Source organism: Lemur catta, chromosome 21, assembly GCF_020740605.2.
Source record: "Lemur catta isolate mLemCat1 chromosome 21, mLemCat1.pri, whole genome shotgun sequence".
Lineage (NCBI taxonomy): Eukaryota > Metazoa > Chordata > Mammalia > Primates > Lemuridae > Lemur > Lemur catta.
In genome coordinates, this window is record NC_059148.1 from 21,454,192 (window position 1) to 21,479,129 (window position 24,938).

Here is a 24,938-nt window from a genome sequence, read left to right on the forward strand (position 1 = left end):
GAGATCAGTGAATTTGTTCCATAAAAGGTCAGATAGTAAGTATTTCGGCTTTGGGGGTCTTAGAGTTTCTATTGCAACTAACCTTGCTGTTGTCAGACAACAGCTGGCATTACAGGTACATGTCAGGACACCTGGCTAATTTTTTCTATTTTTGGTAAAGACAGGGTCTCGCTTTTGCTTTGGCTGGTCTCGAGCTCTTGAGCTCAAGCGATCCTCCCGCCTTGGCCTCCCAGAGTGCTAGGATTACATGCATGAGCCACTGCACCTGGCCCAAACGCTTGTTTTTAATTCTTTTGGGGATACATCTAGAATTAGTGTTGCTGAATCATATATGTTTAAGCTGTTGCTGAACTGTCTTCCACAGCAACTGCACTATTTATTTTACACTCCCGCCAGCAATGCACAAGGGTTCCGATGTCTCCACGTCTCATCAACGCTTGTTATTTTCTAAGTTTTTGGTCATGACCGTCTGAGTGGGTTTAAAGTGGTATCTCACTACTTGCGTTTCCCTCATGCCTAATTCCCTTGAGCATCTCTTCATGTACTTGTTGGTCATTTGTATACCTTCTTTGAAGAAATGCCTCTTCAAGTCCCCTTTGCCCACTTTTCAATTGGGTTGGTTGTCTTTTTATTACTGTTTTAAAAAAACTTTTTGTGAGGCATAATTTTCATGCAAAAATAAAGTGCACAATTTTTGCACATAGCTTGATGAATTTTTATGCATCAGTACACCCACGTAGCTGCCCCCTGGACAAGACAGAGGATATTTCCAGCCCCCTAGAAGGCTTCTTGGGTCCCCTTCTAATCAGCAGCTTCCCCAAAGAAAATCTCTGTTCTGGTCTCTGTCAGATTCGTTTCAGCTGTTTTTGAACCTCGTGTAAACAGAATCATAATAGAATCATACAACATGTGCTCTTTTGTGGTTGGTCTCTTTGGCTCAACACTATGTCTTTGCGATTCATCTGTGTTGTAGTGTAGCAGAAATTTCCTCTTTTGCACTGCAATGCGGTAGTCGATTGTACGAGTATACTGTGACCTATTTATCCATTCTACTATTGAGGGACATGGAGACATTGCCAGCCTTTGTTTGGCCGTATGCATAACAGCCACGAGCATTCTTCTGCAGGTCTTTTTGTGGATGTGAGCGCCCGTTTTTGATTAGGTACATGCCTGGGGCTGAAATTGTGGGGTCAGAGGTTACTTGCAGCTTCAGTAGATACTACGAAGTCCTTTTTCAAAATGGTTGTACCAATTTACACTCCCACCAGGGCTTTACGGGAATTCTGGTTGCTTTATATTCTTGCCAACATTTGCAATTGTCACTCTGTTTTTTAGCCATTTTGTGGGGACCTGCACTATAATTTCCTTCACATCTTTTCAGCCAACATCTCCCCTTCCTCCTCCTCCTCCATCTTCACGTTCCTCTTTTTCTCCTATTTTCTCTTCTTCCTTTCTCCTTCTTAGTCTGTTTTACATAAAATAATTGCTATGAAATTACGAGTTTATGTGCAAAGTTGATTTTTCAAATTTTTACTATTAAAATACAAAAAAAAAAAAAGTCTTCACTAAAGTATTGCCTGTGTCCCATGCTTGGGGACAAGCAGCTTTTGCTGTTTTGCTGGCTCCTCTGTGCCCCTTTTCTTGCTAGGGCCCCAGGTGATTAATGTCATGCACGGGGAGCACGCCAGCCGGAAATGAAGGCTACAGCCTGTGCCCAAGGAACAGAGCAAGTTCTCCATAAACGTCCTCGTGGTGTTGAACTTCACAGGGCTTTGCTGTTTCAAACTGCTCCGTTCCCTGGGCTCTGAGCAGCTGAGCAGAGGGTCTGTAAACGTTCCTGCCCCAGAACATTGTGCCGTTCTTTGATTTTGGAAAGGATCTTGCCTGGAGGCCCCTTGTGGGCAATGTGATCAGGCCAAGTACAAAGGATTGCAGCGTCCCAGTTTGACAGGGACAGCTTATGACACAGCCCTGTATAAGGTGCATCTTTCCTGTTTGGGGAAATGGTTGCCGGACTGGCATTCTGCTGCTCAGGGTGGTGTGTGAGAATGTGTCCTCTTGCCTGTCCTCAAACCTTAAGGAGCTCGTCTGTTCCCAGCTCTGCCATTTCCTCCCAATTGGCCGGGCCAGATGCTGCAGACACCATTAATGAGATGCTGACGGATTTGGCCGGGGAAGGCTTTTGAGTTCAAGGGGACACAACCCCACACCCGAGGGCACTGAGGCCGTGTGAACTGGCTGCTCTGTTTAGCTCAAAGCCCAGCAAATTTTTGGAAGAGGAAATGGTGCAAAGACTAAATATGAGTTTGGGACTTCCCTTGACAACGTTTGTGCTGAGGGCTGGGATAGGTGGGCTGGCAAAAGGATGTTGATCCGGAGCCTTCTGAATGCAGAGCCATCTGCCAGTGGTGGCCAGGGGTCAGTGAAAGAAATCAGGTGCGTGTCTGCCCTCGAAGAGCCCAGATTTGAGAATTAACTGGGAAGATGCTGCTAAACCAGCCCTCCTGACGGGCAGATGGAGCCTGGGCCACGTTCCTTTACAATTCCCCCAAGATGGAAGATTCCACGTTGTTCCTGCTTGAGTTAGGACACAGAGGCTAGGGTCGAGTCTGCAGACCTGGCTTCTGCTCTCGGCTCTGCTGCGGCGAAGCGCCTGCTTTGTGTCAGGTGCGCAGGATACAGGCCTTTCCTGCGCGGCGGGTGCAGGCCCGGGGGCAGACAGACATTCACCCAGTAACCACATACGCAAATGCAGAATTCCAGCCGGGATGCGCCGTAGGAAGAGAAAGCAGGTGGTGCTAGAAGCATGCGCACCCAGGAGGTCTGACGAGTTCTCAGAATGAAGGATGGTGCATCCAAGGAAGTGGTGCCGAGAGGATGAGCGGGTCTCCACCAACAGACAGGATGGGGAATGATGGCCGAGGCGGCAGCGACAGCATGTGCAAAGGCCCTGAGGGGCACGAGAACTTGGTGTGGTCAAGGACCAGCCAGATGGCCAGAACAGATAGAGTCCGAGAGTGACAATGGGGCGGCACAAGGAGAGGTGGGAGGGTCTGCGTGGAGGGTCCTGGGAAGCTTTGGTGGACCACAGGAAGGACGAGCAATGGAAAGCCTTTGGAAGGCTTTAAGTAAGGGAATGACGTGATGCGATATATAGTTTTTAAAAGCTCATTTTGATTGCTGGGTGGAGAATACGCCTTAAAAAATCCAAAGTGGTATCCGACTGTTCAGCCTTAGGAAGGAAGGAAGTACTGACACGAGGACGAATGCAAGAGCCGGGCACAAAACCCACGTGTTATGTGATTCCATTTCTATGAAATATCTAGAATATGGAAATTATGTGAATTTCACCTTAACATAACGAAAAAAGCAAAAAAAAAAAAAAACAAAAAACAAAAAACTGGAACTGGGATTCCGGTGAGAAGACAGCAGCAGCCCAGGTGAGGGAAGAAGGTGGCTTGGACCAAAATGATGGTGCCAGAGACGGGCCGTGGTGAACTGACTGGAAGAAGATGTGAGAGTTCTCAGGAGCCCTTTAGTGCAGGTGTTCTATGTAAATTAGGCATCAGGGAAGCGGGAAGAATTTTCTTGGATTCCAACATTGGAATAGTCCTTGGCTGTACTTGGTAAAACAAGTGCATTTTTCTAAGCTCGGATGATGGCCCCAGGTCTGGGTGTCTTTGCACAGTCTCAGCTCAGCCCTGGCCCTGGGGCTGGCGTCAGCACAGCCTGCTTTGTCAGGAGTCCATCCAGAAAGCACGCTGGTCCACCCAGGGCTGATACGGCCCCAGAGGATGGAGCTGTCCTTTCCAATGTTTTGTGCCACCTCATTTTGTTGCTTTCTCCAGAATTGGCCCTATTTCCAGATAAGATCCCTGTGTCATAGATATTTAATAGCCTGCCAAGATCATGGGATCGGATGTTCTTTTTAATTGCCTCTGCACGATATATTGCAAAATATTCACTGAATCTTAGTACACAGCCACAGTCACTAGACACAGTCACCTGTGCCTGTTTGCCCCCTCCCGAGCATGCCCGTGTGGTGAGGGTGGATGGTCAAGGTGAATCCCACATCCTGTCCACGAAGGCTTCCTTGGTGGGTGGGAAGCGATGGACGATTTCCTTCCACTCTACCCTGGTCAAATAGCCTTTTATTCTCCCACTTTCTTTTCCTCCCCTTCTCTCTTTTGTCCTTCCTCTGTCCATCTTTTCATCCAAGCATCCATCTATCCATCCTTCCTTCCCTCCTTCCATCCTCCTATTCTCCTCCTTTCCTTTATCCATTCTACCATCTGCCCATTCTCTTTTTCCATCCCATCCGTCTATCCTCCCATTCTTTCCTCCTTTCATCTTTCTTCCTCCCTTCCTCTCTTCCTTCTGTCTGTGCTTCCATTTCCCCATTCCCCCATCTTCTCCGTCCTTTGTTCATTCCATCCTTCTACTTCCCATCCTTCCTTTCTTCTTTCTTTTCATTCTTCCTTCCTTCCTTCCTTCTTTCCCTTCCTCTATCCTTCCATCCTCCATCCTTCCATCCATCTTTTTATCCACCCATCTGTCCAGCTAACATTGATTGACATCTGCTCCTTCTCTGCTCCGTCTGTACTGTGAGCTGGTAACACAGACTGACTCTGATGTCACTGTGCTCCTGCTAAACTTGTGCTGGTTCAGACCTGATTCTTCTTGGCAGAAGACCTGGACTTGTCATCTGGCGGCCCAGTGCCTCGAGGCTCCCATCCGTGCTTAATAATAAGCATTTAATGAGCACCTTCTATGTGCCAGATAATGTTATCTGTTACCAGAGGGTTTGGCTGTGTCCTCTTCCCTTGCCAAGGGTTGTGGCAGGATGAGGGAACTGCTAGATGTTTCAGGTGAACAAACACAGCTTGGCTTCGATGTTTGGCTTCTTCAAGTCTATTTCCATAGCTATATAGACATCTGACTTAACCTGGCCATAGTGACTTTAATAACAGGTGACATCACCTGAACCCTCATTGTGTGCTGGACCCAGGGCCAAGCATGTTATGTCGTGAAATTCTTATGACAGCCTTCTGAGATAGGCATTAGGACTCTGCCATTGTCCAGGGAGGAAACTGAGGCTCAAAGAGGGAGATCACTGCCTCAAGGTCACGATCGGGTCTACCCCACCCCAAAGCCTGTGAGTTTCACCACTAAATCTCGGTGTGGATGCTTCTTTGAATCTCCAGCGCTGGGCGCTGTGTGGAATGAAACGCCGCCCCCTTCTTCTCTCTTCTTCAAGCACAGGCAGGGAAGAGTCAGCCAACACGTGCTGCCATAACCGGAAGCACCTTTTTGGTCCTGGCTGCAGCCCCCGGGGCAGATATTATGGCAAGCGGGGCTGGCAGTCCCGGCACGGAGGGGGCGATTCTGCAGGCACACTTGGGCTCCTCCAGGCCGGGGGGCAGCAGGCCTCCTGGAGAGCGTGGCTTTTAGGCTGCGTGTGTGGGGTGCCTCCTGGCTAAACACATTTTCCTGGGTCCCCACCCAGGACTGGGAACATCTGCAAGGCGGCTTATCTTTGGCCACAAGAGGGCGCCCCACTCCTGGCCAGACTGGATGGGAGTTTGGGAGACGTGGGTCGGAGGAGCTGCGAGATTGGTTTTGGATGCAATTTTAAAGCGAGTGCTCTTAAATTAGCTCCTTGGGAAGGGAAGAAATGTTTCCAAGCCTGCCTAAGAGGTTCATTTCATCCACCTGGTGCCGAGCTAGGGGCTGAGGGATTTAACGGTGGAAACCGCGTGGTTCCTGCCCTCAAGGAGCTTGTGGTCAAGTGTAAACAGAGAATTAGAATGTAGTGTGATGTGTGCCAGAGTCTTAATCCAGAATGGTCATTTAATAAGCATTTAATGAGCACCTTCTGTGTGCCAGGCTCTGTGCTAGTTGCCAAGGACAGAAAAAGGACCAATATAGAGTCATTGCCTTCAAAGAGCCACAGTCCACTTGGGAGACAACAAATTTGGAAAACAAATTTGGAAGAATAGGAAACTGCAGACTTAGGTATGTATAGAGAGAGAGAAGGAGAAGGAACACCCAAGCCAGGCTAGGAGGGAAGTGGGAGTATCAGGGAAGGCTTCCTGGAGGAGAGGACACCAGAGGCAAGTCATAAAAGACAAATAAATAGGGATTAACCAGGCAAAGAAATGGAGGGTATTCCAGGTGGTAGCCACAGCGTATGCCAAGGGTGAGAAGGCCACGGGGCCAGGTCAAGGTGTGTGTAGGGGTGGATATGGAGTACCATGTTAAGGAGATTGGGTTTTCTCAGCATGTGATGGAGGATCATGTACTAAGAGAGTAAGAAGAGGGAATGATGAGTTATCCCTACTCAGTGGAGTAGGAGAGTTTATCACAGATGTGATAACATTTGAACTGGACCACGGCGTATGTGTAGGAGTTCACCAGATGAAGGAGGGAGAGAGACAGTAGAAGCATTCTGCAAGGGGCAGTTTTGATATTCCCTGGGGGAGTCAGTCAATGAGGAATGTCTGGAGTCCCTGCCCCGCCTCTTTGCTCTATTACCTCATTTTTCTCTTTAGTTGCCCCAAAGCGAGGAGGCTCAGAGCTAGAGAAAGGAGGGCAAATGGAAATATCTGTGTGGGATTTGTGGGGGTTGCTGGTGGAAGGGCCCCCAGAGAAGAGATGGATGAAGTGAAAGTGAAGATTATGGGCTCAGTTATTGGCCACTCCAGTGCCTCTGGCCTGAGCTAGAACAGCTGGGCTCAGGGTGGGCAGCAGTCTGGGCTCAGGACTGCCTTGGAGGGTCTGGTGTGGGGGCCGTTGAGAGATGGACCCTGGAGACACACTGCCTGGTTTCAAGGCTGGCGCCAACTTCGTCCCATCCCCTATCTTCTTGGTGTTTCAGTGTCTTCATTAGTGGAGAGAGGATAATGACAGCATCTCCCTCCTAGGGTTACTGTGACGCCGAAATGAGATCATGCATGGAAAGCACTCGATACAGTCCCTGGGACATGGTCACACTCAAATCCAAGCAGCAGTAATAGTAACTGTGGTTGCTGTTGTTATCAGTATTATGATTTAACCTTCTATTTGGTAAAGTGACAATTTTAAAAAATGTCCATGTTACATGCTTATAATTTTAGAGGTGTCAGATCAAAGCTTAATCAGCACCTAGCTGGAATCCCATTTTTTTTTTAAGTATCTCCTCTTCATCCGTTTCTCAGTGTGAGGAATCCTGTTGGAAATTAACTAACTTCACCTCCTAATGATCTGTTGGCAAGAAAGACGGCCAGAAAAAAAAATACTAATTCAAAAAGAATCTTGAAAACCTAGGTATTTTTATTTCAGCATTAGACTGTGGATAATTGCTAAGCCCCTCATGCTTTCTTATTGAAATTTAAAAAAAATTTAATAATATATTTTATTTAACCCAACACTTGATGCATATAAAATATTATTAATAAGGCATTATACCTTATTATATATATTTTTCCATACTGAACTTATTTCAATCAAGCCTGGTTACAATTCAGGTGCTCATGTGGTGAGTAACTTAGCTCTGCTTTGGAACAAGGTAGCTCTGGACTAAGAAATGCCGAAGATGTAACAGATCCATTCCTGCTGGTATAGTTATTCTCAACCTGTAGCATACATTGTAACATTGTACTTCTTTTTCATAGTATCAAATTGTGTCATAAGCATAATTCTGATGTTTAATAGCACTGATAACACATTTCTACTAATGAATTGTGTAAATATCACACCATTGCCTTTTTCAGTGAGTTACCCATCAATTTCCTTACGTGTATATAATTCCATGTGAGGCTACGCCCCCGTGGCTTTTTGCACAGTTGTTGCCATGAATGTGCTGTGCTGGAGGCAGGACCAGTGCCTACATGCCAGGTGGAGATGAGACATCCCTGCTGCCTTTTCTCTTGAATAAAGTCACAGCCAGCCCTGGTCCCAGGCTGCGAGCCGGGGGCGGGGGGGTGGGGGGTGGTCCCGGCAAGGACTGCTCTTTACCGTCCTCCCTTGTGCCATTTAGGGACCATTCAGCAAATATTTGGGTTCTTGCTATACGTGAGTGGCTTGGCTAGGCACAGGGCATACAAAGAATACCGTTTAATCTCTTGGGTCTTCAAAAGTCCCCAGGAGTGGGATCAAACATTCCAGAAGCTTCCACTTCATTTTAGCTGCAGATTCTTTCTTCTAAAGGAAACATCAGAGGGATTCCCATTTCTATAACAATAATAACGACAGTGTTTTGTATTAATTAATTTACAGGAATTATTTCATTTAATACTCTCTAGAACCTACAAAGGACTCCTTAAGGGAGAGCTGAGGTCCGGGAAGTTTAACTGACTCGCCCGAGGGTGAGGAAGCCAGTATTGAATCTGGAGAGTCTTCCCCAGGCTGCAGGCTGCCTCCCAGCCCCCGCCCTCAAGCAGCGCTATGCGGTGGGAGCAGGGGTGGAGGGTGGAGGGTGGAGGCACTCAGAGTCCCGGCTCTGCATAATTCTGCCAATCCCTTGCGGCTGCCCCCAAGGTGCTCCCTGCGATCCAGCCCATGGTTTTGGGGAGCACCCTTCCTTCTGAGCTCCTAAGGGGGCCGCTATCTGGGGCACCTGGGAGGGATAGGACCAAGAACCAAATAGGGCCACAGGTGAGCTTGAAAGAAAGGGCCCAGCACCAGAAGTCCTGGCCGAGAGGAAATGGTTTTCATATCCCACCAAGTCTGCTTGGATCTCTTGAAAATCTTCAGGCTTAAGGTCTGCAGAAATGGGTTGATTGTTTTTATATGGATGAAGAGCAGTGAATTTGGGAACCAAACACACAGAGGAGGCGAACCCCACCTCGACACAGATCTTCTGGACTCACTTGAGGCCAGCCTGGGATTCACTGTCTGCCCAATGGCCAAAGGGCAGCTCGTTAGAAGGGCTCATCTGTTTGCTTGTATTCCATGGCTGAAGGGGTTTCTTAGGGGGCCCCAGGGGCGAGAGGGCAAACCCCCTTTGCCCAGGCTCTCTCCCTCTACCTAAAAGCCTGTGGGCCCTTCGGATTTCTCTCCATGGGTTCTGGACCCCTCACGGGAGACACGGGCTGGGTCTCCCTGCTCTAACTTTGTGCACCTTTGGATATATTTCCTTTCCCTCTTTCTCCGTCTTCCTTGCAGAGCCAAGAAGAAGAGCAAGCCCTTGAACCTCAACATCCACAGCAGCGTGGGCAGCTGCGAGAACATCCCGTCCCAGCAGCGCTCCCCGCTCCTGTCCGAGCGCTCCCTTCGCTCCTTCTTCGTGGGCCAAGCGCCCTTCCTGCCTTCCACCCCTCCCGTGCACACCGAGGCCAACTTCTCCTCAAGTAAGTCGCGCCAGGTGCAGACTCTCTGTGCTTTATCCCGGGCTCATGAAAGGCTCCGTGATGCAGGCTCAGCCACCCTCTGCCCTGCTGCCCCCGCCCGCGCCACCCCCGCCCCTTTGGGTGGGTTTGAAGGGGGTGTAATTGGCACTGGGGAGGTTGACTGGCTGCTGTCACTGGTCCCCGGTTCCTGCTCTTTTGCCTGCAGGTGTGAATGAATGACAGATGAAAGAAGGCGTGCAGGGCATTCAGGAAAACATCAGCCCTTTCTCTCCCCGCTGCCTCTCAGCTACCTGATGATAGGATTTTTCTTGGCCACTCTGGCTAAGGCATCTGTGATTACATTTTGTATTTTTTTTCCCCACTTGGGTCAATACGTATAACCTTTGCATCTCAAAGATGTATTTGGGTGCAAACTGGGCTGAGTGTGGCCTGCAGGGGGGCGGGGGGGTTTACATTCTGGGCTTACAAATTTCTGCCGGAGACAGAGCGGTTATTACTCGGAGCAGAAATGGAACTTTCTGGCGATGGAGGGCTGAGGTTTCAGAAGGCGTTTAATCTCCTCTACCCAGAGACCCAATCTGCAGAGCAATTTCAGAGTTGGTCAGAGGGGGCACCCCCTGAAGAAAGCCCAGCTAGTCCTCCAGCTAACACAGCCACTTTTATTGATTGGCTATTCAGGAGGAGGAAGGGTTTCAACAGCGTGGAAGAAATAACCCCTGACCCTTAATACAGCCACAGGCTCTGTGTGTTTTGTTGCGGCTCTGACAAAATGGTAAGAGGTGTCTGCTGAGCTCTAGTACGTGTTAATCACTCACATTCGGGACCTCATTTAGTGCCTGGAACAATCTGTTGTGTAGATGGATTATTCATTCCCATTGTACAGATGAGGAAACTGAGGCTCAGGGACATCAAAGAACTTGCCCAGAGTCATACAGCTCTTGAGTCGTGGAGCTGGGATTTGAATCTGGTTCTTTCTAACTCCGGAGTACACGAGCTTAATCACACACGATTCAATAGCCACGATCCCTCAAATATCCAGCCTTTCTCTAAATGTGGGGGTCTCTGTTTGTTACCTTTACCTAAGGGTTCTTAAATGTTTTTAAGGGCCACCATTGACCCTTGGAGAATGTGATGAAATTGATTAATTCTCTCCCTGGACAAAAGGCAACTATGGCATCCAGCATCCAGCCAGATGGTTAGGCTGGGGCTGAACGGTGAACTTGGTTTACAGCCCGCAAATGTGTATGGTGCGTCCACCGCGGGAGTCGGCCGAGGGTCTGGACAGGAAGATGCCCGCGTGGACAGCAGTCAGGAGACGATGCAGAGATCGCCTTGTCTCCGTGCCCAGGGCGTGCAGGCTCCGCATCTAGCAAACGAAAATAGCACCCATGACCCACACAGGTCGACAACAGAAGGCCAATTTATTAAATTGTCAAGAGAAATCACTGTCCGACAGAGCAGAAATGCCCTGCGAGGGGTGGGCCTGCACGGTAGTCAGAGAGCGGCTGCGCGAGCGTGGGTGAGGAACAGGGGTGGTGGTGATGTGTCGAATGTGTAGCAGCTGGGTGAGACAGATGCCACGGCCAGGAACAGACGCCCGGGTTCGAATCCCGGCGGTGCTACTCTTGAGCCACGTGCCTGACCTCGAGTGGGTTAAGAGCCTTTCTGAACCTCAGGTTCCCCATCTGTAAAATGGGGTTAATAAATAACAAGTTCAACTCGTGGATGGCTGTGAGGATTAGGTAAGCTCGGGCATGCCATGTCCTGTGCCCAGTGCCCGGCACACAATAAGCGCATAATAGATGGTAGCTGTCATGGTGATGTTTGCTAGCTGTCTTTCCCTAGTAGCATCTGGTCCGATGATTAATTTTGGGCTGCTGTGGCGTGATGCCTTATACTTCACTCCCTCCCCACCCCCACTTCCCACGGCCCGAAGAGTGCTTGGCATTTACCTTGGCATGACACTGGGCAGCTGCCTCAGCCGCCATCTGTCCTCGGCCATCTCCATCCTATGAGCGAATGTCAGCATGGCCACCTCTGGGGCTTTGACCGCTGTCCTGCACTTTAGTTTTGGCCAAAGGAAAACCGTCTCCTTCCTGCTTCTAACTTTTTGCCCCTGCCCTGGGCTCCACCGGAGAGGAAAGGCCTTTCTGCTCACCTGAGGGCAGGAGCAAAGCCCTTACTTATTACAAAGGCAGCTCCCAGCGCTAAGAGGCCCCGAGAAGCACAATCGCCTCTCGACAGTCCTGGTCCTTGAATGCAAAGAGGTCACCCTGTGATCTCCCAGAGAGGAGAAAGACAGCGTCTCAGTCTCAGTGGGAGAATGAGTGTGTAACCCGAGCATTAGCTGGAACCCCCATGGACCGGTCGTATTTCTGTTGATTCTAACAAGTAACAGCAACAGAGGCAGCCTGGTGTGGTACAGAAGGCCCCAGATTTGGAAGTGAGAAGCTCTCTGTTGGGATCTCAGTGCTGCCACCAATTGCCTGTGTGACCCTGGTCTCTGCCTGGCACGCCAGCTGTGTTGCCGTAGTTAAGGCTCACTACAGTCCATGAGGCAGGCGTTACTATTCCCATTTTACAGATCAGGAAACTGAGGTTCAGGAAGGCGCTTGATCTTGTCCATTCTGAATCCAGATTCAACTCTAGCCCGCATTCCATCCCTTTAGTGCAGCAAATTCCTTTCTCTATTTGGGTCTCGGTTTCCCCAACTGTCCATGCTTCATGAAGGTCCATTCCAGAGCTTAGACACTTTGCGATTCCAAGGCCTGCCCACTGAACTTTTCCTAGGCAACTCTTTTGACTCACTGAGAATGCCGGTTTGGGGGACTCCAGGTTGGGCTTGGGACTGGGAGAATATAGCTACCAGATGCTAGCTCCTCCGTGCTCGTCATAGTTCCTGTTCCCTGCCACTCTGGATTTCAGAAGAGAACTCCCTGATTTTGGGCCCGGGTGCCAGCCTTCCCCCTGCTAACCCAGCCAAGGGAGCCCCTGAGGCTGCGTCCCTGCCAGGCTGAGTCTGTCTCCCCGTTTGTCACTGTCGGCTCTCGCTCTGGTCTGCGCTGTGAAGGGTGGTGATATGCCATCTCGTTACCCCTGACGCTCATGCCTGGAGACAGCATTACAGTATCATGTGGCCGAGCCCCAGAACCTCACGGTGCCCAGCCACCTCGAGTGGGCTGCAAACAGGACTTCACATCCTTGGAGCTTACCCTGATTCCTTGGTCTGGGGGTGATTAGTAGGGGGAGGAAGGGAGGGAAGTGGCAGAAGACTCAGGTGATGGAGGAACCTGTCTCCGAGGTGCACCAGCCCTTCGTGTTCATAGCCTCAGTCAGCTCTGGCCAACACAACACTCGAAATACCAGACTTTTCTGTTCAACATGGAAGATCCTGACTCAGAAATGAACCTGCTTCCCTGGGAAATAGGCAGCAGTGGACTCATCTCTCCATCCTTGCTGTATTTATTCCATGTTGCATTTGGGTGCACCATGATGCTCCTCTGGTGGTGTTGGGTTGGATGCCCTGCGCTCATGGACCAGTTTTGGTCCAACAAGCTGTGAGCCTGTGTCCCCTTGTAGGTGATCTCTGAATCCATCTTACATCCATCAACCTGTTTCTAAGTCCCCTAAAAAAAGGCTACTTCAGAATGAAAAAGTGCCATCTAGATGGATGGAGTGCATATTCATCATCATTCATTAGCGGCTGGTGGAAGTGATTTTGGGTTTATAGCAACTAACTGGATGCTGATAAATCATTGGGCGAATCGTTTAACCTCCTGAGCCTATTTTCTGCCCAGCAAGGATGGAGTGAGGATAAAGGGAGGAATGCATGTAAATTTCCTAGCACTGGGGCTGGTGCTTGGATCTCAGTAAAGGGCAGCTCTGGGAGCTATTGCTGTAGGTTGTATGATGGGGTGGCTTTGTAACAGTGATGAAAATGACGATGATAATAGCAATTGGCACGGTTGTGTGTTGACAGAGTTCCAGGCATCACACAAAGCACTTTACTATTATTATTTAATTGATGCTCCACAATCCTCTATAAGGTAGCTACCGTTATTATCCCCATTTTACAGATGAAGAAACTGAGGCTGAGAGTGTTTAAGTAACTGGCCCAAGGTCACAAGGTCAGGGGAGGGGTGAAGTTTGCATTCATTCTGAATCCTCCATTCTGCAATGCCGGGGTGGGAAATTGCAAAGCCGTCTTCATCGAGACATGCTTGCTCATCAAGGAAGGAACTGAACTTGCTCAAGTGTTTTCTCCAACGCCCTTGCCGAGCCGGGGGACCGTGTTGTGCACGATGCCTCTTTGTTAGCTTGCTGTGCCCACTTAGAGGACAGCACCCACCCTGGCTAACCATTCGTTACCCCACCTAGACTCTGTTGTTAATATTCAACGGCTCTTTTGTCCCAGGTGGTAGCCATCCCTGCAGGGGGCCAGGCAGTTCCAGAAAGTGGCCAAAAGAACAGGCTTCTGGCAGCTTCTGCAACTCATTCATCTCAGACATCTTTGGTAGCAGATGAGGAACGACACAGTCCTTTTGCCACCTGCAGTTTTCTGGGTGTTCCTCTATTATCTGCCCGTGAGGGTTGAGCACCTCAGGGCAGCAGCTATCAAAGGGAACAAGTGACTGATGGTTCCAGAACTTCCTCATCTTGGGGGTAATGGCACCAGCTGGAACTGCGTAGGAGGCCCAGGTCTTATGAAATGTTGTCCTTTACGAGGTGTCTTGAAAGATGGCACTCAACTCTCTTCCTCTCTTCTCTAAGCAACTCCTGCTCTTTGTCTTGGGGACAAGGCAAGGGAGAGTTGACCCTCGGCTGAGAACCTGGCCTTGCGTGTGTACCTGGAGGCTGAGTCAGAAGCTGGTTTGTTGACAGAGACAGCAGGTAGCAATAACGACTGATGAAGCTGAACTCCCTGCTCCCGAGAAAGCAGCCACTGGGAGGGTTATAAAGGGACTCGGGATGGGGGTGATTATATAATGGGGTTCAATGAGGCTTGAGGCCAAGGTTCATTACCCCCCCCCAGAAGAGGAGGAGGAGACGTGTGTATCTTGACAGAAGTTTGCTGCCTCAACCACAGTCTCATCTCAGAACTGGGAGGGATTTTGAGCAGTTTGGGACTGGCCCGACTCATGGTGGCAATGCCACAGGGAAACCATATATCCCATTGGAGTGACCCAGAGGACTTTGCTCCCCAAGAATGAGCAAGCGGGAACGTTGGCATTGGCGCTGGTGTCTCCCCTGCCACCCAGGGGCCCGGCAGACACAGGAGGCTCCCACCTTGCCTGGCATCTCTTTGAAACTCAGGTCGCAGCCGGTCCCTAAAATGTCCTGACCACCTGCTACACGCCAGGCAGGAAGGTTGCTGATGCAAAGCACCGGTCTCCTGCTCATCCTTCCCTAGCCCTGCCTCCCAGAAGCAGCCACTTTTAACTCTTTCTGTGGCTAGTTCTTCCGGTGGACACCCCCACCGTGCAGACGAGGTTGTTCCAGGGGTTCTCAAAGTGTGTTCCAGGCCAGCAGCAGTAGCACCTGAAAGCTTGTTAGAAATGCAAATTCTCGGCCTTTCCCTGCAGACCTGCTGAGTCAGAAGTTCTGGGGAGGGGTCCAGCGGGCTGAGTTTTCACAGCCTTCCGTGGGGTCCTGTGGCTGACAGTCCAGAATCACTGGGTTGTATGACAATCCTTTTTTAGCTTTCATTTTGAGCTCATTTCAAATTTATAGAAAATTTGCAAGAATAATACAAAGAACCTTTGTATCCCCTTTACTTGATTCACTAGTTTTTAACATTTCCTTACATTTATGTGCATTCTCTCTCTCTCTCTCTCTCTCTCTCTCTCTCTCTCTCTCTCTCTCTTGGCTTTCTTTCTTCCTCCCCCCCCTCATTTTTGTGAACCAGTTGAGACTGGGTTGCACACTCTCTTACATAACCACATAGAGTTACCAATGTCAGTAAACTTGACATTGAATCAGTACTTTTCTCTAGCACCCATATTCCAATTTCAGCAATTGCCCCAATACTATCCTTTAAAGCAATTTTTTTTTTTTTTTCTGGTACAGGATCCAATCCAGGGTCACATATTGCATTTAGCTGTGGTGTCAGGCTAGGGCAGCGTCTCAGCCTTTCTTTGTTGTTTGTGACTTTGACATCTGTGAAGAGTAGGAGTCAGTGATTTCATAGAGTGTCTCTCGAGTTGGGTCTGTCTGCCGTTTCCTCGTGGTCAGACTTGGACTATGTGGTTCAGGCAGGATGTCTACAGCAGTGCTGCTGTGTCCTGCTTGGGGCGTCACATCTTTGTAGAAAACTCTGTCATGCAGGATCAGGAGACTGAGGATCCCTCTGTGCCCTTGTTAGCCTGCCTTGTGGCTCTCCTGGTGTCCGGGACCCTGGCCCCCAGCCTTCCCCGTGCTCCTCTGTGGTGGGAGGGGAGTTATTCCAGATCCAACCTTCTCTCCAAGTGCAAGAAACTAACACAAAAGCCCAGATGCAAGCGCTTGGCCTTACCACACGTGTCAAGCTGTCACGATTCTGTTGGCGACGTGCCTGTCCTTATGTTTGCAAAGGCAGGTTCAACCTCCCTGCTGCATGTTCATTTCCATCCCTGTTTAATGAGGTAAATTGGGCCTTGATGTGGGCTGGATGGTGGCTTCAAAAAGATTTGCCCGAATCCTAGTCCTCGCACCTGCGGATGTAAGCTTATTTGGAAACAGGGTCTTCGCAGGTGTAATCAAATTAAAGGAGGTCGTTAGGGCGGGCCCTAATCCAATATGACTGTGTCCTTAGAAGAAGAGGGAAATTTGGACGGAGACACAAGCAGGATGCCATGTGAAGATGGAGGCAGAGACTGTGGAGTGATGTGTCTAAAAGCCAAGGAACACCAAGGATTGCCGGAGCCACCAGAAGCCAGGAGACAGGCAGGGGACATACGCTTTTAGAATCAAGTGCCACATCGATTTTAGACTTCTGGCCTCCAGAACAATGAGAGAATAAATCTCTCTTGTTTTAAGCCACCCAGTGTGTGTGACAATTTGTGACAGCAACCCTAGGAAACCGATGCAGACCTCCCCCTCGTTTTCGGAACAAGAATAAAGAAAGGTGGCAGCAGGGCCAGTGGGTACAATAATGGCAGCTCAGAACCTATTCGATATTCCTGTGTCCCATTAAACACCGGCTGGAACAGGGCCTGCTGTCTGAGATCCCTGCAGGGTGCTGAGAAGTACCTGGAAAGAGTGAAGCTGCCAGTTGGGGGGGAGAGAAGAAAGGGGTGGGACAGAGCTGTGCAGAAGTGACAGGGGCACCTGCCCCCGAGGGGCAGTCCCTTCCCAGCCCCAGCAGGTGTGACTCCGTGGCTCTGTGAGCCAGGGGCTGCCAGATTGCTTGATTTTTCAGAAGCTGGAGATCTTGCCTTTTCCAAGAACTCTCCCAGTTTGAAAATGTTAGCAGCCAATTATAAATCTTTTAACACTGAGTAAGCCACTATGAAATATTAACTCCACAGGTTTGCAGGTTGCATTTGGTCCTGGGGTTCCCGGTGTTTAATCTCTGTTCTAGTCGTCGATGTCAGAGTGGAAGGGGCCTCAGAAATCACTGAGTCCAACCCCTCGTTTTACAGATGGGGAAACTGAGGCCAGAGATTAGAAAGGACTTTCCCAGAGTGACAGAGCTGGGGCTTGAACCTGAGTCTCCTGATACCCGACCAGTGGCTCTTCCTGTTTTGCCCAGATGGTTGCAGAACAGTAGTCTCTGCCGCTACTCAAAGTGCTCAGAGACAGGGAGGTGGAAGTTCAGAGGACATTCACAGTGTCTTTGTTTGAAAGGTGACACATTCTGCGTGTGCTGAGGGCTGGTGGTGTGTGTGGGCGTGAGATATGTGTATGTGCACGGACGTGTGGGTGTGTCCGATGTGAGGCCACTTCCTGGTTTTTATCATCACCTTTTTCTCTCCCCTTCTCTGCCCACACGTTTTGCAATTCTTGCCTTAGCGCAAACAGTCTGGGCTCAGCGTGCAATAGACAACCTAGACCTTCTGTTGTGATGGCTCCCACCAGGCACCGTGGCAACAGAAATTGGTTGGTAAGTGGTTGGGTGTCGGAGCCAAGGGGGTCATTTGTGTCTGTCGGAGCAAGTCCTGATTTGGGGTCAGGGACACGCTGTCGGCATGGGCAACCCCATTTCCTGTCATCGGGCGGGACCTATGTCTGATGGTTACAGCCTTTGTCCCAGTGACCCCTCCCCAGGTGGAAAATTCTCGAACGTCAACTGACTTCATAAGAAGAAGAAGTGACGCTGCTGTGGAACTGTGCAGTGTAGACCAGGCCTTCATATTCCTTGTCCACACTTCTGGATTCCCATTCTGTGGATGTTCCAGGAAGGGAAGTCCATACCTGGAATTTATGCAGCACGTCAGAGCCCAGACCAAAAACCATGGCGCCTTGGGACTCCAAGTTGCGTGCTCTTTCTGCACACAGCTTGGCCTGATCTCATTTCCGTGAGACAGTAGGTTGAGGGGGTTGGGTTGTTTTAATCAAATTTACCCCCCTCCCCAATAAACATGGTCTTCCTCTGGTGGCCCCAACTTGCCCATCTACCCACTGGGGTGAGCTGATATTTAGGTGTGACCTTGACTCTTCCTTCCCATGATTCCCCATATCTGAGTCTTACTGAATTAATCTTCTAAATCAGGGGATGGCAACCTTTTTCTGTAACGAGCCAGATAGTAAATATTTCCAGTTTTGCAAGCCGTATAGCTGCCCTCACAAGTACCCAACTCTGCCATTGGAGCACAAAGCATCCATAGACAATACCAACATGAGTGGGCATGGCTGTGTTCCAATAAAACTTTATTTACCGAAACAGGCAGAGGGCCAGATTTGGTTCATGGGATGTAGACTGTGACCCCTGTCCTTCCACGTTTTTCCATCCCCTCCTCCATCACCTGCACCCTGGTCCAAACAATGTGATAGTCTCCAAATGGATCTTTCCATATCTACTTTGGCCCGAAATCCAGACCATCGATATGATCTTCCCAAAATGAGAATCTGGCTCCCAATCCCAGATTAAGATTCAAACATGATCTCCCATGGTTCGTAGGCTACAGCCAGATCCTTACTGTGGCCTACAGGATGCTGGGTGAGCCGACTCCTGCCCGCTGTCTAGCTTCGTCTTGCTCCCTCTGCTCCTATCACATGAATCTTAAATGATTGGAAACTAAGCATGGCTGCATGGTGGTGGGGATACTTATATCTTGGAACTCATGGTTACAAGTGACAGGTAACCAACTTAGGTCTTTTTTAGTATAAAGGTAATTTATTGGCACATAGGACTAGAAAGTCTCCAAGTTGTGTAGGCTTCAGGTATGGCTGGATCTAGGGGCTCAGTTCATGTCAAGACTCAGTCTTTATCTCTCCACTCTGCTTTCCTCCAAGATGGCTTCACTTTTGGGCTCCATGTGGTGACAAAATGGTCCCAGCAGTCCCTACCTCTTCATCTATCCCTGTTCTAATCCACAGTGGCAGAGTGAGGTTGTTTAGGTCTTGGCTGTATGCTCATCTCTCAACCAGTCAGCAGAGCCAGAGAAATGGGCTGGGCACTTGCTGGCCTACTCCTGGGCCATGATCTTTACCTATGGGCTTCAAACTTGAGGGTTTTGCCCAAGAAAGGAGAATGGATGCTGGCGAAGGTGACAACCAGTGTCCACTAGAGTCAAAATAAATAACGTGGCGTCCCTGTCCTCAAAGGCTTTGAGGAGCACCCCACTGGCCAAATGAGTTCATGATCCGAGTTAGCAGGATATATTAATATCTCACCATCGTACAGGAAGCCCTTTCAGTTCTCCGGGTGCTTCCCTTGGGCCGTGTTCCTTGGTGATCCCTGGCAATGAGTTGCTTTTTTATCCCATCCTCTGGCATTCCTTGGGGGTTGGGGGCTCTCTAGGAAGCACACCTCCTTCCAGGGAAGGTTAGCCATGATGCCAGATCCAGAGTCAGCCTCACTCCCAAGGCAAAGCCATAGTGTCCTGGCTTTGGCTGGCCAGGCATGGAGTTGAGAGCTAGACAAGCTTGGGTTTGAATCTTATCTCTGCCATTTATTACTTAACATCTCCAAGCCTCAGTTTCCCCATATTTAAAATGGGCGTAACATACCTTTCTTGTGGGCTGCTACACGCATGAAATGAAAGGACGCTGCATGAGAAGCATCACCTAAGTGTTGCGGTTGTTGATACCATTGTTTAGTGTTTGGGTTTAGGTCAGTTTTGATCTTCACTGAGTCCTGGGGACATCACCCTGCCCCCCATACCTGAATGCAGCAGTTAGCATCGATTGAATTTCTGACATGTAAAATATGATGCTGAGTATCACAGGGAAGTCAAAGAAATGTATGTTATGGTCCCTGACCTCAGAGAACTTGGCAGTCTGGTTGATTAGAAGCCACAGAGGATACAGGCAAACGCTCTGAACCAGGAGTTGGGAAATCTGGGTTTTCCTTCCAGGGCCCCTGCCCCTGGCTGTGGGGCTCTTGTTAGGTTGCTGACCATCCTGGAGCCTTGGTTTCTTTATCTGGCGAGTGGGCGTATCAATGATACCTGCCTACCCTGTTAGTTCTTGGGAGGTGTGTGATCACCCTTTGGAAACCAGAAATTGTTCAGATGGACAAGGTGTCATTATCTCAGCCTGGTAAAATAGCAAGCAGGCAGGCAGGGCAAACCTTCAGTTGCTATGCCTCTGTTGGCTGGGCATGCATTTTGACTGTCTGAGTATGCATTCTCATTGGCTCGTTGTGTGTTCCGATTGGTTATGGGTGTGTTTTGATGGGTTGAGTGTGTGTTCTGATTGGCTGGGCATATTTTCTGATTGGTTGGATGTGTATTCCAGTTGGCTGAACATATTTCCTAATTGGCTTGGTGGGTCTTGTGATTGGTTGGATGTGTTTTTGATTGGCCGGTGCCCATCCCATAATGATTGTTAAATATATCCAATGACACCCTGAATCACAAGCACCTACCTCACTATGCATAAGAAAATCCTCAAGCCTCAGTTTCCTGATGTGCAAAAATGGGTATAACAATACCTTTTTTGCAGGATTATTGTGGAAATTGTAGGAGATGAAATATTATCGGATTAAGGACTGTCTTGTCCTTAATCACAGTCCGCAAGACCGTGTCTTGTCTGTCCTGTTCACTTCAGTATCCTCAGGGGCTGCTACATTGTGGACCCTGAACAAATTATGTTTTGAATCTATAAATAAAGCCCTGATGACTCATGCTAGGGACATGGTGGTTATTCAGTAAATCCTGATTGAGGACCTTAGGGTTCGTCGCGATCCTTGGTGTCAGGCAATAGGGAGGGGTGAGGACTGTGGGAAACTGCAGAGCACCTACCTGCCCCCCGCCCTGCTTCTAAAGAAGGCAGCCGCCACTGGGTTCCAGCCAGTTGTTGTTCTGTGGGAATCAGACAAAGTATCATTAGATTAAACTCTCTGAGAGGAAGCCAGACGTCCAGAGTTTTGTGGACAATCCCACAATTTTTAAAATGTTGACAATGGATTGAAATTAAAAAAAAAAACAAACCATCACAGGTTAAGCAATATGTATATGGGGCCACTAGTTTGTGACCACTGAACCGGCCATAAATGGTATGTCCTTCACTGATGCCCATAACAGGAACTTCTTTCTTCAAAAGGACGGGGTCAGCCTTTCTTCCCATTCTTAGGACTGTGCTCCTGGCACCTCTTGTGATCTCCACTGTCACTAACGTGCCACAAAGCTTGTCCTCCTGGCCGCAGATATGCCTCTGGGATGGAGCTTGGACAACTCTGATTTTTCACCCTGGGCATTTTGCCTCTTTGTTGCTCATTTTGAACCGGGGGTGAGTCCTTCTCCAGATAACAGGCTGCTTCCCCGGCCTCGGGTGGACTGTCACAATCTCCCCACCCATGGCGCCCCGGGCCATGTTGGCTGCTGGCGCACACCCGAGCTCTGCTGCCCTGGCCCCATCAGCTGCAGGGCAGGATCTGAGAACCTGGTTTTTCGTCTCAGGCCAGATTCTTCTTGGCCGGGGATAAAGCACGAGTGTTTCATGGCACCCGTGCTGCTCTGTTCAAGGCCCTGGTAGAGCCCTTCTCCCCTCCCCTGCGACTCAGGGTGAGAGCCGGTGGCCGGGCGGACACCTCGCCTGCCTCTGTCTCTCCCTCCCTCCTTCTCTGTGTTTACTCTCCCCGCCCCTCCCCTCCTCCGCTCTGCTCCTCTGTCCCCTCTTTCTCAATGTCTGTCTGTCCCTCTGAACTGCCCTGTCTCTTTTTGTGTTGGTTCCCCCCCCCCGCCCCCCCCCAGCTGTCTCTGTGTGGCTTTCACTTTGGGTGGCAGCATCTCTCGTCTCTGTCTCTCTCTCTCTGCCTCTCGCTGTCCCTGTCTCCCTCCCCTGTCCCTGCGGTCTCTAATTACCCGTCCTCCTCCCCGGGCTGGCGGATGCTGTCAGCCCTCCTGCGCCGTGTCCCTTGAAAACCCCTGCCGCTGACAGAGATGACTCGGAGCTGGTGGCTGGCGGGGCGCTGGAGGGAGGAAACCAGGGCATCTGTTTTGGGGAGAAAGGCTGAGGATTTGGTGCTACGGGCTGGGGAGCGGGAAGGAGGGGTCCGATGGCAGAGGAGGAACTGTCTAGGGCCCGGGCTGTGCCCCTCTGGGAAAACTTCAGTGCTGACCCCACCGTGACAAACCTGCGGTCCCAGATCCTTGGTGTTAATTGGCACACCCTGGCCTGCTTCCAGCCAGGGTCATTATTTCCTGTGTCCCCAGGCCTTCCAGGCAGTCTTCGGCTGCAGCGTTCCCTGGAAGTGCCGGGAGCCACCGTGAATGGCACCTCGGCACCTCGAGGCTGCTGCGGTTTTGATTCCTGCAGCGGCTCTTTCTGGGAGGCTGCGAACTCTGTTCGTCACCCAAACTCGGGCTTGTCAAGACCCTCTGGGGTTAGGTCAGCACGAGGCAGTAGAAAGCATAGGGGCTCTTCCCTGCTCTCAGGGACACCTTAGTCTGTCACCTCACCTGTCTATTTTCCCATCTATAAAATGGGGCTAATGACGGTGTAAGTCTTCCTGAACTCACCCTGCTAGGGGGAGGGCCACACGCCCCAATGCTGCATGTTGTAGGCTGCAAAATGCCAGATGGGGCCAGCTGCTTTGTCCGTAGAGGGCCAGATAGCAAACACTTTCAGCTTTGCAGGACAGCAGTCTCTGTCACAGCCACTCAGCGCTTCCGTAGGAGCATCAAAACAGCCACACATAATTGAATGGGCAGGACTGTGTTCCAGTAAAGCTTTATTGACAAGACAGGTGGTGGGCTGGACTTGGTTGACCCCTGGTTTAGGCTCAGATGTCAGAGCTAAACAAGACCTGGGTTCAGATCCCAGCTCTGCTCCGTGATGGCTGTGAGGCCTTGGGAAATGACGTCCCTGAGCCTCCGTTGCTCATCTACAAAGTTGGGAGAATAACAGGACCTCACTATGGAGTGGTGTCAAGATTGTGTGTGTGTACGTGTCTAGTACAGTGCCAGGTACGTGGTGACCAGGTAATATGTGTCATCAGTTGTTAGTCACGTGTTAATAAAATATGTGTTTTATATAACATACATATAATATATGTATTATACAGTCAGCTCTTCAAATTCACGGATTCCATGTCCGTGGATTCAACCAACCGTGAACCCAAAATACTCATGGAAAAAAATGGATGTTGCATTTTTACTGAACGTGTACAAACTTTCTTGGGTCATTTTTCCTGAATAATACAATACAACAACTATATATGTGTAACACTTACATTATGTTTGGTAATGTAAGTAATCTAGAGATGATTTAAAGTGAATGCGAGGATGTGAGTAGGTTATATTTGGTTTCAGCAAATACAAGTGAACTTGCTGGTTCGTGCAATGAAAAAAAAAACTAGTTATAGAATAAGAGCTTCAGGAGTGGCTGGATCCAGGAGCTCAGTGTCATCAGCACATGTTCTTTCTCTTCCTTCGTCTCACAGCCCTGTTCTCCTCCTTGTGGGTTTCATTCTCAGCGAGGCTCCCCCTTCATGGTGGCCTTTGGCTTCTCCAAACTTCTCTCTTCCCAGTTCTAAGTGCATCAGAAAAAAAAAAAGTCTCAGAATTAGCTCTGATTAGATGGGTGGAAACACACACGTGTTTATCCTGAACTGATCACTCTGACCAATTAGACTGGAATAAATTATGTGGCCCAAGTTACTGGCCCCTTCCTGAAGCCATGGGATGAGTCAACCCCACTGAACAAACTGGGTCACAGTCAAGGCAGGTGGATTTCCAAGGAACACCGGGATGATATGACTACCAGAGTGAGGATGCTGAGCACACAAGAGCAACAACCACCTGTAAATGTAAATATCGACTGGTCTGTGAGTGACCACCTGTGCTTCATGCTCTCGTTTCTTCCTCCCCTCCTCGACTAGCCGGGGGAAATATGAATGGTTATTAATTCAGAAGAGGAGCACGAACCTATGTGATAAGTATTCCCTTTCTGCTTACTTGAGATTCCTTCTTTCAGAGGGTGTCAGGAATCTCCCCCCACCCTTTCACTATGGGCCTTAAGTTGACCATGAAACAAGAAGGAAGTTCCTGGTGGTTCTAGCCCAGTGGTTTCCAGCCTTTGATGCACATTCAGATCATCTGGGGAACTTTTAAAAAATCTGACCCCTACGCTGCACCCCAATTCATTGACATCAGAGCCCCTGGAAGATAGGGTGGGGCGGGGGGAGGGGTCAGTGTTTTTTAAAGCTCCCTGTGTGGCCTCAATGTGCAGCCAGGTCAAGAAGCACGGATTCGGCTGGAGTAGCCAGCGTGTTCAGACGCTGTCCTAGCTAGACAGATGGAGCTCAACTCTTGTGGGATTTTTTCTGAATACCTGAGACTTCAATGTAGGTGCTACAAACTTTTTTTTCTCACCTCAAACCATATCCAAGCCCTAGGGGGAAAAAAAATAGAAGACAGGTTTTGGACCGTGATGCGATCCGTGTGATTTACAGGTACAGAGGCCCCGCGGGGGCTGTAATTCGCCAGCGCTGTTCCTGCTCACTAACACACTGATTACTGTCAGATTAGCCGGTCCTCTTCCTGCATCTTCAGCGCCAAGACAGCTGCTCAGCCCCCTGAATCCACATTTGCAGAGGTGGAAGAAGTGGGCAGGCAGGTAGGCTTGAACTACAGACACAACTGTGCCTCCTGCAGTGGGTGACAGACTGATCAGGCTATGGGGCAGAGCTGTCCCGAGAGCCTAAGACATCTGCCACACCCACCCACGGATGGTTCATTCATTCACTCTAGTGATGCTCTGGGGGGACTTACAAAGTCAGACGCTGTGTGGTGGGGTCGAGAATAAAATTGTTGATCTTTATACCCAAGATTTAGAGTGAAAGGAGGCCCTGGCAGTTCTCAAATGCTGGTCACACTGGAGTCGGCTGGGCCCTTAATCCAATAGGACTGGTGTCCTTGTTAGAAGAAGGGGATTTGGACACAGACACACAGGGAGAAGGCCGTGGGACAATGCAGGCAGAGACTGGGGTGACAGTCTAAGCCAAGGAATGCCAAGGACAGCCGC

General features: G+C 49.7%; 1 protein-coding gene across 1 annotated transcript in view; it reads left to right on the forward strand.

Annotated features, from left to right (window-relative positions):
* The window catches only part of KSR2 (kinase suppressor of ras 2), a 333,794-nt gene that overhangs the window by 190,068 nt on the left and 118,788 nt on the right, over nucleotides 1–24,938 (forward strand). The window contains exon 5 of the mRNA XM_045535030.1: nucleotides 9,145–9,329. Within this exon, the coding sequence (XP_045390986.1) occupies nucleotides 9,145–9,329 (185 nt within the window). The remainder of the gene's footprint in view (nucleotides 1–9,144; nucleotides 9,330–24,938) is intronic.